This window comes from Muntiacus reevesi, chromosome 4 (assembly GCF_963930625.1).
Source record: "Muntiacus reevesi chromosome 4, mMunRee1.1, whole genome shotgun sequence".
In the NCBI taxonomy this organism is placed as follows: Eukaryota; Metazoa; Chordata; class Mammalia; order Artiodactyla; family Cervidae; genus Muntiacus; species Muntiacus reevesi.
The window spans coordinates 119,535,696-119,548,600 of record NC_089252.1 but is presented as its reverse complement, the minus strand read 5'-3'; the positions used below and the strand labels follow the sequence as shown (position 1 = coordinate 119,548,600).

The window sequence follows — 12,905 nt, the reverse complement described above, 5'->3', positions numbered from 1 at the left end:
GATTGAGGTTTGACAGAAAACAAAATTCTGTAAAGCGATTATCCTTCAATAAAAAACATTTAAAAAAAGGATAAAAAAGAATACAAAAATGAAACTTGTGTGTTGAAGAGACAAATGTTAATTATATTCAGTGTAAAAAGTTCAAGTTGAGGTATGTAAAAAGTACTATGGGAGCTTAAAGTTTTTTTCTTAGTTTATTTTATGTTAGAGAAGGAGGTGATGCATGGACTTGCCTACTTCCTGCTTTTGCCGTCTTTCTGTCCATGCATTCGATATTAATTTGGCCCCTGCCATATACCTTTATTAATTGTTAACCTTAGATGTTTTTATTAATGAACAAGGATATGGTGTTGTGAAACAAATATGGAGAGTATCCAGTCTGATTTCTGTAGTAACTTATCAGAAATGAGCTGTCTTGCTGTTTTTCTTTTCACATATCCTGCACAGGGATGATTGTTTTGATCCTCTGCTCATTGTTTTCCTTGTGAAGTAACATTAATCCATCCTAGAGGTGGAATTCTTTATAAAAACTTGTGAAGAGAAACATAGTTCCCAGCCTCTTTTATGTAACGGGAGCAAATAAATTTTGTAATAAAAGATTTTGTTACTTTAAATTCCTTTAATATCATGATTATACTAAGTTTAATTTTTATTTCCACTGTGTACTTGTAATAGTGACATTTTTATGTTACAAGTATTGCATTAAGAAAGAATAAGAGTTATTCTGTGACTTATTTCCGTAATGTAGAAGTGAAGTAGCATGAGTACAGGTGAGTATTTTTAAAACTTTTTCAGTAATAATTAAAATATGCTAGAGGCAGCTTTAATGAAATAGAATAAACCAGATTCTGTTGGAGGTAGTTATTTTCATTCTCATTCATTTTTAATTTTCCTTATTGATAGGCACTTAATCAGTCTTAGCATATGTCTTCTTTGGATGGCTGCAGCTTAAACTTTCAAATCTGGTCATAGCTAACATAAACCGGATTTCAGTTAGAAGCTCCATGTTGACCAATTTCCTATTAAATCATTTAAGTGTTGGTTTCATCCTAACTGTTCTGTGTAGGTCGAAGTAGGAGACTTCATTTAGCTTTGAAGGAGATTAATTAGTCATAGCTCAATTGATTTTCCTTTTTTCCTGTCCTTTAGTTATTTTATTTTTTGTTAGTGTATTGAATCTTTTCTCTTTCTGAATGTTTCCAGGTACTCCAGTCTTATTTTTTTAATTGCTGCGACTCCATTGAAAAAGATTTAAATGTAGATAATTACCCAAGTTTATGTACAAAGAGTATGTAATGGTGGGGTGGGTGAGCAAATAATTATCTAGCTTCATGAAGCAGAGGGCCTTTGAATTGGGGTCAATTTGAAGACCAGAAAAACCTAGACACAAAGCTATGCATAAATTGTGATAAACCTGGAAGAGGTAAGATTGGAAGGAAATCATGAAAGCATTATATGCCATTGTAAGGATTTTGGACTCTATTCTTAGTGAGATTAAAACAAGGGATAAGATCTGATTTGTGTTCTAGAAAGATTAACAATAGGATGGAAGATGGCTTGTGGGAGATAGAACCCGAAATACCTACCACCAGGCAGAACTATGGGAGTGCACTAGAATGCTCAGAATGAAAAGAGAGAGACCAAGTAGGACTCACTGGAGAACACTATTGTTGAAGCAGTTGGGAGAGAAAGATGTCATTAAGGAAAAAAAAAAAAACAAAAAAACCCCAAAACCTAGAGAAACAAAGAGTTAGAGAAATCAGATGGAATAAGGTTTGAAAACACGATGGATAGACTCAGCCAACAGAAGCCAGATTCCATTTGGTTGAGGAGGTAATGAGAAACCAGTATTATTTCAAGAAACCTACCTCTAAAAAGGAGATCAGAAAACCAAAGACTTGCTAGAACAGTTTTGCTGCAGAACTTTTAAAGATTTTCAGTTGTAATGATCATTTAGTTTCTAAAATACTTGGTGGTAATTCCCGTTCTTAAATTGGTTATTAGAGAAGTTTAAAAATCTTTGCAGATTGTTTGTCCAGTAAGTTGTTTCACAGAAGAAACTATATTTAGGGAAATGTAATGTTATATCCTAGCCAGTTTAATGATCTGTTAATGCCTTATTGTGTTAAAACCAAATAAAATACTTGTCTTTTATTAATTTCTAGACTGGAGAAGTGAGGTGGAACAGTTCTTACATGTGTGAATTATTTTGAATAAAAATTTTAGTTTGGAACTTTGTAGCCACTTCCAACCATTAAGTTATGTTTTATGTATCACTATGTTAAAGAAAAGAAAGACCAAAAATAACAGGTTTTAAATATCCTTATCTTCAAGGAAAAATTAGTTTAGAAGATACATCTTGAATACAACTTAAGGTGTTTTTTTTAAAAAATGGTTTCTTTGTCTTAGTTGTACCTATTTTGGATGTTAGTATACTTGATGAGTTCTAAGATTGCTATGTGTTAGATTTTCAATACAGTGTTTCTTATTCATAACTTAGTTTTAATTATTAATTATCAGTGTTTATTTTTTATCTCTTTTAAAAAATTTGAGATGAGAAGAAATTAATTAAAAAGAAGAAACGTCTTCTGATTATTTGAAGTGTAAATTATCAACATTGGTGACAAACCATTCAGTTTCTTCCCTCTTCCTTCAGAAACAAATCTTTAACAACCAGCTTATTATGGGCTTTCCTGATACCTTCAGAAGGATGCTGTAAACTAACTAGGTGCTGTTCCTGTGGATACTGTGGGTAATAAGTGACACTGGTGATCTTGTAAGTGGACTGTTTATATGAATACTTGTTAAATTTGAAATATGGTCACATAATGAGAGTGCTTAACACATAACAGCACATGTGTTAAATGGAATTTAGTAATTTTAAAATATCAATTCATCTTTGAAAAACACAAAAAAGGGAGATAATTCATCCATAACTTAATGTGTTTTTGTTAAATTAACTGGAAAATTTTTGGCAACTGGTTTCCTTAATACGCTGTTCAGCCAAAAGTTTTGGAAGATCTCCATCAAGAAAACAGAATTATTCATCAAAAAGTGAAAACTGTGGGGAAGAAACGTTTGAAGATTTACTTTTGAAGTATAAGCAAATACAGTTGGAACTAGAGTGCATCAATAAGGATGAAAAACTGGCTTTGAGTAGTAAAGAGGAGAATGTGCAAGAAGATCCTAAAATGTTGAACTTTGAGGACCAAACAAGCACTGATAATGTCAGTATTATAAAAGACTCAAGTAAAGAAGTAGCTCCTGAGGAGAAAACACAGGTCAAAACTTTTCAGGCATTTGAATTAAAACCACTCAGGCAAAAATTGACTTTACCAGGAGATAAGAACCGATTGAAGAAAGTTAAAGATGGAACAAAACAGCTTTCCCTGAAATCTGACACTACTGAATCTAGTCCAGGTAATGGAATTTAAAATTTCAGTTAGTGATGACATTTCTTTCAAAGGGGTAACTGGTTATTTTGGTAGTGTACTTCATTGAAATGATTCTAATATTTTGTCTGAATTCTTTTTGCACTGTCTACATAGACAGTCATATTGTTGGATGATGACAAATTCTGTTTGATTTTGGCCTTAAGTGCTGATCAGGGCTAATAATACAATTTTAACATAAGTGGTAATGGGCACTTTTGTTCCCTAACTTACAGGGGATACTTTTGCCATTTACATTTTTTTTTTTTTTTTTGATTGGAGTTTAGTTGCTTTACAATGCGTTTCTGCTGTACAGCCAAATGAATCTACCATACATATACATATATCCCTTCTTTGCTGTTTACTTTTAGACATAGTGTTGGTTAAGATTATTGTAGGAATTCAGACCTCGCCCCCATTCCTTGTTTGAAATTTTCAGCATGAACGGATGTTGAAGTTTATCAGATATTTTTTCTTCATTATGGAGAAGAGCATCTAATTTTTCTTGTTTATTAGTGTAATGGATTATATTAATTGATTTTTATAGAGTTAAACCACTGTTGTATGATTGGGGTAAATCCAGCTAGTTCATGATACATTATCTTTATATATCATGGATATGGGTTGTTAATTTTTTCTTTTATGTGAGTGTATATTTAGATGCAGTAAAAATTTATCCATTTAACTCTGTAGTTTTTTGAGTTTTGACAGATGCAAGCAGTTGGGTAATCATTGCCAGCCATCACTATTCAGATGTAGAACAGTTCCATTAAGTCCTGCCAGTTCCCTCATGCCACCAACCCTACTTGGTAACCACTGGTCTGTTTTTCTGACCCTATACTTTTGCCATTTCCAGAATGACATATAGAGTCATGCAGAACATTTTTTTTAATCCTAGCTTCTTTGATTAGTGTGTTTGAAATTGATCCATGTGGTTATATGTATCAGTAGTTCATTCTGTTTTACTGTTGAATGTCCCATTGTATGGCTTTGCTACAGTTTTTTTATCCATTTCCCACTTGAGGGACGTTTGGTTCTTTCAGTTTGGGGCGGTTATAAAACCTTCATAAATAAAGGTTTGCTAATGTTTGTTTAGAAATTTTCATCTATGTTCATAGCCTGTAGCCTTGTTCCCTGTTTTTCCTTGCAAGTTTTAGTATAAAGTTGGTAGTGTGTCCAACTGTTTGTGACTCTGAATTGTAGCCCACCAGGCTCCTCTGTCCATGGGATTTTCAGGCTAGAATACTGGAGTGGGTTGCCATTTTTTCCTCCCGGGAATCTTCCCAATCCAGGGATTGAACCTGCTCCTCCTTTATCTTCTGCATTGCAGGCTGATTCTCTACTGGGTGGGGGAAGGGGGAGCCTAGTATAAAGTTACAGTGCTCATAATGAGTTGAGTGGTTTTCCCTCTTTCAAATAGGTTTAAGGTTGTACTCATTCCTGGGATATTTGGTAGATCTTGCAGGTAAAATTATCTGGGGCAGGATGGAGTTTTTCTGGGGAGGTTTTAAACTACTGACTGTTCAGGTTTTCTATTTCTGGGTAAAGCAGTTTAACTAAACTGTAATTTTCTAGTAATGTGTTCATTTCCTGTAAATTGAACAGTTTATACTAAGTTATTCTTAAATGTCTTACCTTTTTATTATCTGTAGCATTTATAAATTTTATCTCCCCATACCTTTTAAAATTTCCTCAGAAATAAGTTCCCTGCTTGTTAACTCATTAATTCTTAGCCTCTCTACTATTGACATCGTTTTGTGGTATAAACTCCTATTAGCCTCATTTTGGGCTATAAATTTTGCCTCCCTGATAGCTCAATTGGTAAAGAATCCACCTGCAGTGCAGGAGACCCCACTTCCATTCCTGGTTGGGAAGATCCCCTGGAGAACGGAACGGCTACCCACTCCACTATTCTGGCCTGGAGAATTCCCATGAACTGTACAGTCCATGGAGTTGCAAAGAGTTGGACACGACTGAGCAGCTTTCACTTGGGCTGTAAGATTTCTATTTTAGTTGCATCTCAGCTTGTGATATGTAAATTTTATTCATTCAGTTCTAAGTACTTTTCTGATTTTTGTTGTTCTTTGGCTTGTAGGTTATTTGGAACTATTACCTCCCAAGAATGTAGGGTTTTTAGCTGTTTTTTTGTTATCCACTTGTAAGTCAGTCAACATTGTCAGAGACCTATGTGGTACCAATCTTTTGAAATATTTCTAGAGACTTGCATCATTGTCTAGCATGTGATCAGTTTTTATAAGTTCTTTGTGTGTTTGAAAGGAATGTTTGGGTTGTTAGATCAGGCTTTTATGTTCACATCTTAGAAGGAAGATGTAAACAGTTTTTTGACCTGCTTGATCTATCAGTTACGGAGAGGCTTGCTAAAATCTGCCAGTATGGTGGTGGATTTCTGGTTTTCAGTTTTTACTTTAAATACATTGAGGCTAGGGAATTATTCTTATTACTATGTAGTGACCTCTATGTCTAGTAGTAATTTTGCCTAAAAGATTATTTTGTCTCAAATTAATAGCCAGCCATACCATCTTTCTCTTCAGAAGTGTATATTTTTTGTATGTCATTGCCTATCCTTTCAGTCTTTCTGTATCTTCTTGTTCCAAAGGTTATTTGCACATTAAATAGAACTGATTTCATTTGTAATTTAACCTGATAATCTTTGTCTTTTAACAAGACAAATATAATTTGTTCACACTTTTTCATGATTACTGATCTTTGTATTTCCTTTTTTTCTTTCTTGCCTCTTTTTTTTGTTTGTTTGTTTAAAAATTTTTTTTTTCTTTTACTGGTTTGACAGTTAGGTATTAAGTTTTTGGTCTCATTTTGATTCCTTTAAGAATTGTAGCATGAATTCTTACCAGTGTTTAAAGTTAATCAAGGCATTTACCCTCTCCCTGATACACAATGACAGTTTGTGCCTACCTTTGGCCATGTATTTAACTCTTTCTTGACTCACTCTTTTATGTCTAGAATCACTTAGGCTTAAAATACGTTTTTAAGAATTTCCATGTAGTAGTTTGTGTCTACCATATGAAAAAGTTACTTCTGTTTACCCCCCTTAAAAGGCAGTTTTCCCATGTTTAGAATTCTAGATTAGTTAATTATATTATCAATATGTTGAAGATATTTTCTGGCTTCCATTGTTAAACTTTGAAAAGTCAGCTGTCCATCTTAACAGTTTCTCATTTGAAGGTAATCTATCATTTTTCTCTAGTTGCTTTAAAGACCCTGTTTTTGTCTTAATACTCTACAGTTAAACTGTGATATGTTAATTGTATTTTTTATTTTTATTCAGCTTGGGACTTGTTTTGCTCCTAGTTTTCATTGATTCTGAAAATTGTCATTATCTCTTATATTGTCCCATTCTCTTTTTTTTTGAACTCTTTATTGTATCAGTATGTTTTAGTAAGTCATCTCACTTTACCTTTCATTTCTCTTAAATTTGCATCTGTAACTGTGTGATACATTCTGGAAAATGTCCTCTGATGTATCTTTCAGTCCACCTAGTTCTCAAATTCTTTATCTCTTGTCTGATTGGCCTTAAGCCCACTTATGGAATTTTAAATTTCAGTTGCAGTTTTTGTTTTATTGTTTTCATTTTTATTTTGTTCTTTGGTCATTTTAAAAAATTTTTCTTCTGTTTTTCAAATTTATCTTTATTTCTTTAAACATTTTAATTATGGGCTTGTTTTGATTTTCCTCTTTGCCTGCTTGTTTCTGGTATCTGGGTCTAATTTCTAATTTTTGCTATCCCTGCTGGTTCTCATTTTTTGGTACCTTCTTTTCTTGCATGTTTTGTGTTTTTTGTTCGTTGTTTTTTTTAAAGTAAGGTGTTCATTGTCCTCTGAATTATTTCGGTACGGAGTTTTGGTGTCCTGTACAAAGGTGAATTTCCTAGAGAGGATTTGCTTTTGCTGCTGCCAAGAAGCTAAGTAGACTTTTGATTTGGGACTATGTTATATTTGACCTCTTCAGGCAACTCATGTGATGTAAATTTGATTGCAAACCCGAGTGGTGACTGATTCTGGTTACACATTCTTAGGGACATGTTTATTCCTCCTCTATTTAGCACCATGATTCCAGACAGGCAGTTTCGAAGACTATACCCCAGTGGGATAGAGAAGACACATAGACAAATATGGAATATAATGAGTTATGTATGAGAGCCTGCAGTAATGCAAAGGAAGGATCAACTACCTTCATTGGGATTTAGAAAGTTTTCATTGTGATGGTAATGTTTGATGGTAGTGTCTTGGAGGATGTATCTTTTCCACTTGGGAATTCCCATCAGAAGGAACCAAATGAGCAGTTGAAAGCCTAAAGAACTTTTAAAGGATATTGAGATTGATCTAATACGGGTGCAGTGTGAAATATATGTATGTTTGTTGAGTGGTTGAATATAAATTTATAAAAGTACAGGTTGAGATTGGAATGCAAGGGGCACTGAATATCTTGCTTAAGGGATTTAGATTTTCTTTAAACCTCAGGTGAGCCATCAGATATTTTTAAACAGAAAAATGATGTGATCAGATGTCTGCTTTAAAAATATAACAGGCAGCAGTGTAAAAGAGGGATTGGAAGAAAACCAAAAAAGCTGAAATTTATCTGAATCAAGAAATTATATTGATTAGTGTTAAAACACATGCACCCCTTCCCCAGTCTTCAGCAAAACTTGCTGCTTTGCCATTAAACCTTTTGGTTGCTATGGGTCAGCTTCCCCACCCCCCCCCCCTCCATTTCTCTTTTTTCAGGCCATTTACTCAACCTTTATCCCTATTGTCAGTCTGTGAGGTTGCCTCCTATTTCAGGTGATCTCACTCAACTTCTAACTTTTCACTTCCTAATTGTAAGCTTATATCCATATCAATTTTCATTTCAGTTCTCTACTGTGAGGAAGTGGTGACCCTCTTTTTGTTTATGGCCACTTTTTCTTAACCTGTTTCCTGCCTCTAATTTCTCTCACTTTCTCTGGGATCTTACTCCAAAGGTTTTTTATTCTGTGTCCTCTTTAACCACTTTTCTCTTAAGGAGTACTTACTATAAACACACTGGTGTATTCCATCCCCAAATCTGAGCAATCCCTCCTCCCCATTCTACCTTGTCCCTTAACTTCTGTCTTTTCAACCAGACTACCAGAAAGGCCAGTCTGCGCTGACTCTTTTCACTTTACATTTTGGTAACTCAGTGCAGTACCTCCCTAACTCAATGCAGTTTGCTTGTCTGCCCCTACCAGAGTACTGAAACTCAGGGCAAGATTACTTTAACCTAGTTGCAGATTTTACTGTTCATTTTCTTTCATTTTTTTGTTTCATTCTTCCATTTATTCAAAAGTTAGTTGAGCACTTTGTTCCAGGCTCTTGGGAATACATCAGTGAACAAAATAAATAATCATTTATTCCTTCGTGGCCTTGCATTTTAAGAAGAGGAAACAGTAATTATGATGACTAAGTAACAGTTGTAGAGAGAGAAAAAGCATCGCAGTGAGTGAGCTAGAATGGAGGCAGTGGGTACAGGCTGCAGTATTAGTGAGTGATCAGGAGAGGCCTGCATTTGAAGATGAGATTTAAACAAAGGCTTTGAAGATGGTGGGGGAATAGCTAAATGTATACATGTGGGAAAGAGGTTTCCAAGCAAAGAGAATAGATAGTTTGGAGTATTGGCTTTTTAACTGTGGTCGTTAGACCTTCTTTACTTGGGAACTTAATAGAAATGCAAATTCTCAGACCCTATGCCAGATCTCCTTGGTAAAGACCATGCTGGGAAAGACTGAAGGCAGGAGGAGAAGGGGACTGACAAAGGATGAGATGGTTGGGTGGCACCACTGACTCAATGGGTATGAGTTTGAGCAAACTCTGGGAGATAGTGAAGGACAGAAAAGCCTGATATGCGCAGTCCATGGGGTCGCAGAGAGTTGGACACAACTGAGTGACTGAACAACAGCAACCCTGGATCTACTAAAGAGGAAACTCTGGAAATGGGGCCCAGCAGTCTGTGTTTAACAAACCCTCCTGTTGATTCTGATACTTGCTAAACTTTGAGACTCACTGAACTAGAGTAATGAACCTTAGGCAGAGGGGTACTGGCACATTTGAGGAGTAATAGGGAAGCCAGTGCCACTAAAGAAGAGGGAGTGAGGGGGATGAATAGTGGGAGAAAAGAGGTCAGAGAGAATGGCTGGGACAGATCATGCAGTATCTTACAAGAACTTTAGTTTTTATTCTGAGTGAAACAGGAGGTGTTACAGGATTTTGAGCAAAAGATTGGCATAATTTGTTTTGTATTCTCAAAGACTCACCCTGGCTGCAACTTTGAGAGTATTCTATAGGGAGTAGACACATGTGTTACATTCAGTGATACTTTTCTCATTAATCTTGAAATTTCAGGGTTTCAATGATACTATACACATCAGTAGTTTCTTACAACTTTCTTCTGACTTTCCTGTTTGTTTTATTTTATAACACTTTTCCTTTATAACTTCTTATCTGTTATCTTTGGTGTTCTCTTCTCCTCGGTTCTTATTTGTTACAGTTTTCTTTTTGTTTATTTTTGGCTGTGCAGGCTTTCTCTAGTTGTGGTGAGTAGGGGCTAAGTTTCCAGGTGGAGTGTGTGGGCTTCTCACTGTGGTGGCTTCTCTTGTTGCAGAGCATGGGCTCGAGGGCAGAGCATGCGCTCGCCGTGCCATGCGCTCGAGGGCACGCAGGCTCTAGAGCACAGCTCAGCAGCTGTGATGCATGGGTTTAGTTGCTCCCCGGCATGAAGAATTTTCTGGGACCAGGGATCAAATTCATGTCCTCTGCATTGGCAGGTGGATTTCTAACCACTGAACCACCAGGAAAGTCTAGTTATGGTTTCAGCTACTCCCAAATCCTGACTATCTCTTGCTCAGTTTAGAATTTCAGGTAATACTTTTAAAAATACTACATGGCTGCACAAGACCCATATTCATTTTGGAAGTATTGAGTAGGAATTGATATAATAATATTGTAAAGACCTGTGACAGTGGTAGGACAAAAGGACCACACCACATATCTGGTCGATTAAACCGGAACCTGCTTTTATTAATCTTTGTGTGAAGCTGAGTTTATGGTCTGAAATTTCTGGCCTGTGCGTGTTTCTCAGGTGACACTGTGCTCTTAGGTATCTGCCAGCCTGGTGGGTAGCTGCTTTCACTTCCCTTACATGGAGGTGCTACCACCTTTCTATAGAGAGCCTCATCAGCTAATAGACTTCGCCTAGCCTAATGATTCCTCTCATGTCGGACGAAAGTTCAGTTCTTTTTACATTTATTATGGAAAGGCTGTCTTTTTTTTTCCTGTTAATTTTTTTGTAATAGTTATTGCTATTCTGGTATTCTTTGAAGTATGGTCAGTTTTGCTATAAGGTGACATGCATTCCTGAAAATCACTACACTGGAATTACACAATAAAAACCACAGGGTTTGTGGGCAAATCATGTTAGGGGAAAAGGCTCTCAACAACAACCTTGTCAGTGGCACATAAAAAAAAGATTGCAATCTAATAAAAATGATAGTGCAAGTTTACACATTAATTGGGTAAAAATGCCTGAAATACTATAATGTCACTTTACCTTGAGAAAGACCTAAAATGTGTTTGTGGAAGCAGCCTACAAGTTATAAGTGGAAGCAGCTCTACTTACAAGTTACTGTGAGTAGAGCATGGGAGGTTATTTGAAATTGGACAGTAAATTGTAACACCAAATGGGGATGGGTGTGGCTCATCACATATGTACAGTGAACTGAAGAGCTGGTAGATTGCGCAGAGTCTGTGGGGTTTGTGTATTCCTACATGGCTCCTACCAGGATCACCTGGGTGCAGCTTTCTGCATTCTCGTAGTGTTTCTTAGACACAAATTGTACGTAAGCAAATGTGAAATTTGTATTGTCCTCAAATTATTTTCTAATCTGTAATCATGTTGCAACAAATTTATATTTCCAAAACAAGCAATATGGCAGAACTGACCTAACTCAGAGTTTGGTGGTTGCCTTCCATTTACTTTTTTAGGGTAGTTGATTAATTCTATGTATTGAATAAATTGCCTGTTCTTTAACCAGTAGATCTTGAGCAATCAAGTTAAGATATTTGGAATACTGGCAGTGGTATTATGGAAAAAAGCCTAGATTTGGAATTTATACTTAGTTTGAATCCTAGCTTTGCAAATCCAATTGTGTCATCTTGAGAGATTTTCTTAGTTTTTAACTTAATCTGTTTTAGCTATGAAAGAGTCTCAGTACTGTTACATAGGTACTATAACTTAATTGCATGATTTGTAGAGCTGTCGTAGAGGAGATAATATCGTTGTTTAGTTGCTAAGTCATGTCTGACTCCTTCGCAACCCCAGACTGGAGCCCCCTAGGCTCCTCTGTCTATGGGTTTTCCCAAGTAAGAATACTGGAGTGGGTTGCCATTTCCTTTTCCAGGGGATCTTCCCAAGCCCTGTGAAGTTGAACCTGCATCTCCTGCATTGGCAGGTGGATTCTTTACCACTGAGCCACCAGGGAAAGCCCAGATTAGATAATATATAAGTAAGATTTTGTAATAACTTAATCATAAATATGGGTCCGAGGCTAGAATTCTGGAAGATGTGTGGACGGACTTAATTTTGTCATTTAATCTACTTCTACAAATACTTTTTTGGATAAATAGAGAACATTTCTTCTTCTTCTTCTTCTTTTTGTTTTTAGTACATTTTGGCCACCAGGAAAGTCCTGAGGACATTTTTTTAATAAATCAATACTATCTCTAAATGTTTGAATTCATTTCAGCTTCAAAAGTCTGAATTAGTCATCATATTCTTTTTTCTGTATTATCTATTTAGTAAGGAAGCTTTGTGTTTTGCCTATCTACTCTAAATTCTGCTCTTATTTGAAATAATTGTTTTTAATTCAGAAGTCATTTTTATCATGGTACAGTTTTAATTTATATTTTATTGTTTTGAATTATTTTTGCCTTATAGCTTTCAGAAATGAAGCTGATATGTAAAGTTTTATCAGATTTTCATTCTGGCAACATTCTTTCCTTTTGATGGAGAGATTGAGAAAATGAAACCCTTTATTGAGACCTTTAAAAATAATTATTAGTATAAATGTCACATAGCATTTTATTTTAAATTGATTGTAGCAGTCTTTTAAAGCATTCAAAGTATGCTGTTTTATTTTAAAGGATTAGAAGATAAGGAACAAAATTTAACCAGAAGAATTAGTGCCTCAGATATTCTGTCTGAAAAGGTAAGATAATGCTTTGTGGGATTGGATATCTCTGTAAGATTGATTCTTGTTCTGCTTTACTCTGTTCTCTTGAATGGAAAGTTCTGTCTTGTTTTTCACTTTTTTTTTTTTCATCATTGCTGTACGTCCATTTGGATATAAACCTTAAAGAAAATCTGGAGAGAGATCTTGGAATATCAATGTCTCCACTGGATTCAATTAACATATTTAATTGAATT

General features: G+C 35.4%; 1 protein-coding gene across 3 annotated transcripts in view; it reads left to right on the top strand.

The window, feature by feature from the left end:
- ZFC3H1 (zinc finger C3H1-type containing) overlaps nt 1-12,905 on the top strand; it is a 50,635-nt gene that overhangs the window by 2,328 nt on the left and 35,402 nt on the right. For all 3 annotated transcript variants that reach the window (XM_065934082.1, XM_065934081.1, XM_065934080.1), the window contains exons 2-3: nt 3,004-3,420; nt 12,623-12,687. In XM_065934082.1, coding sequence (XP_065790154.1) covers nt 3,004-3,420; nt 12,623-12,687 — 482 coding nt within the window. The remainder of the gene's footprint in view (nt 1-3,003; nt 3,421-12,622; nt 12,688-12,905) is intronic.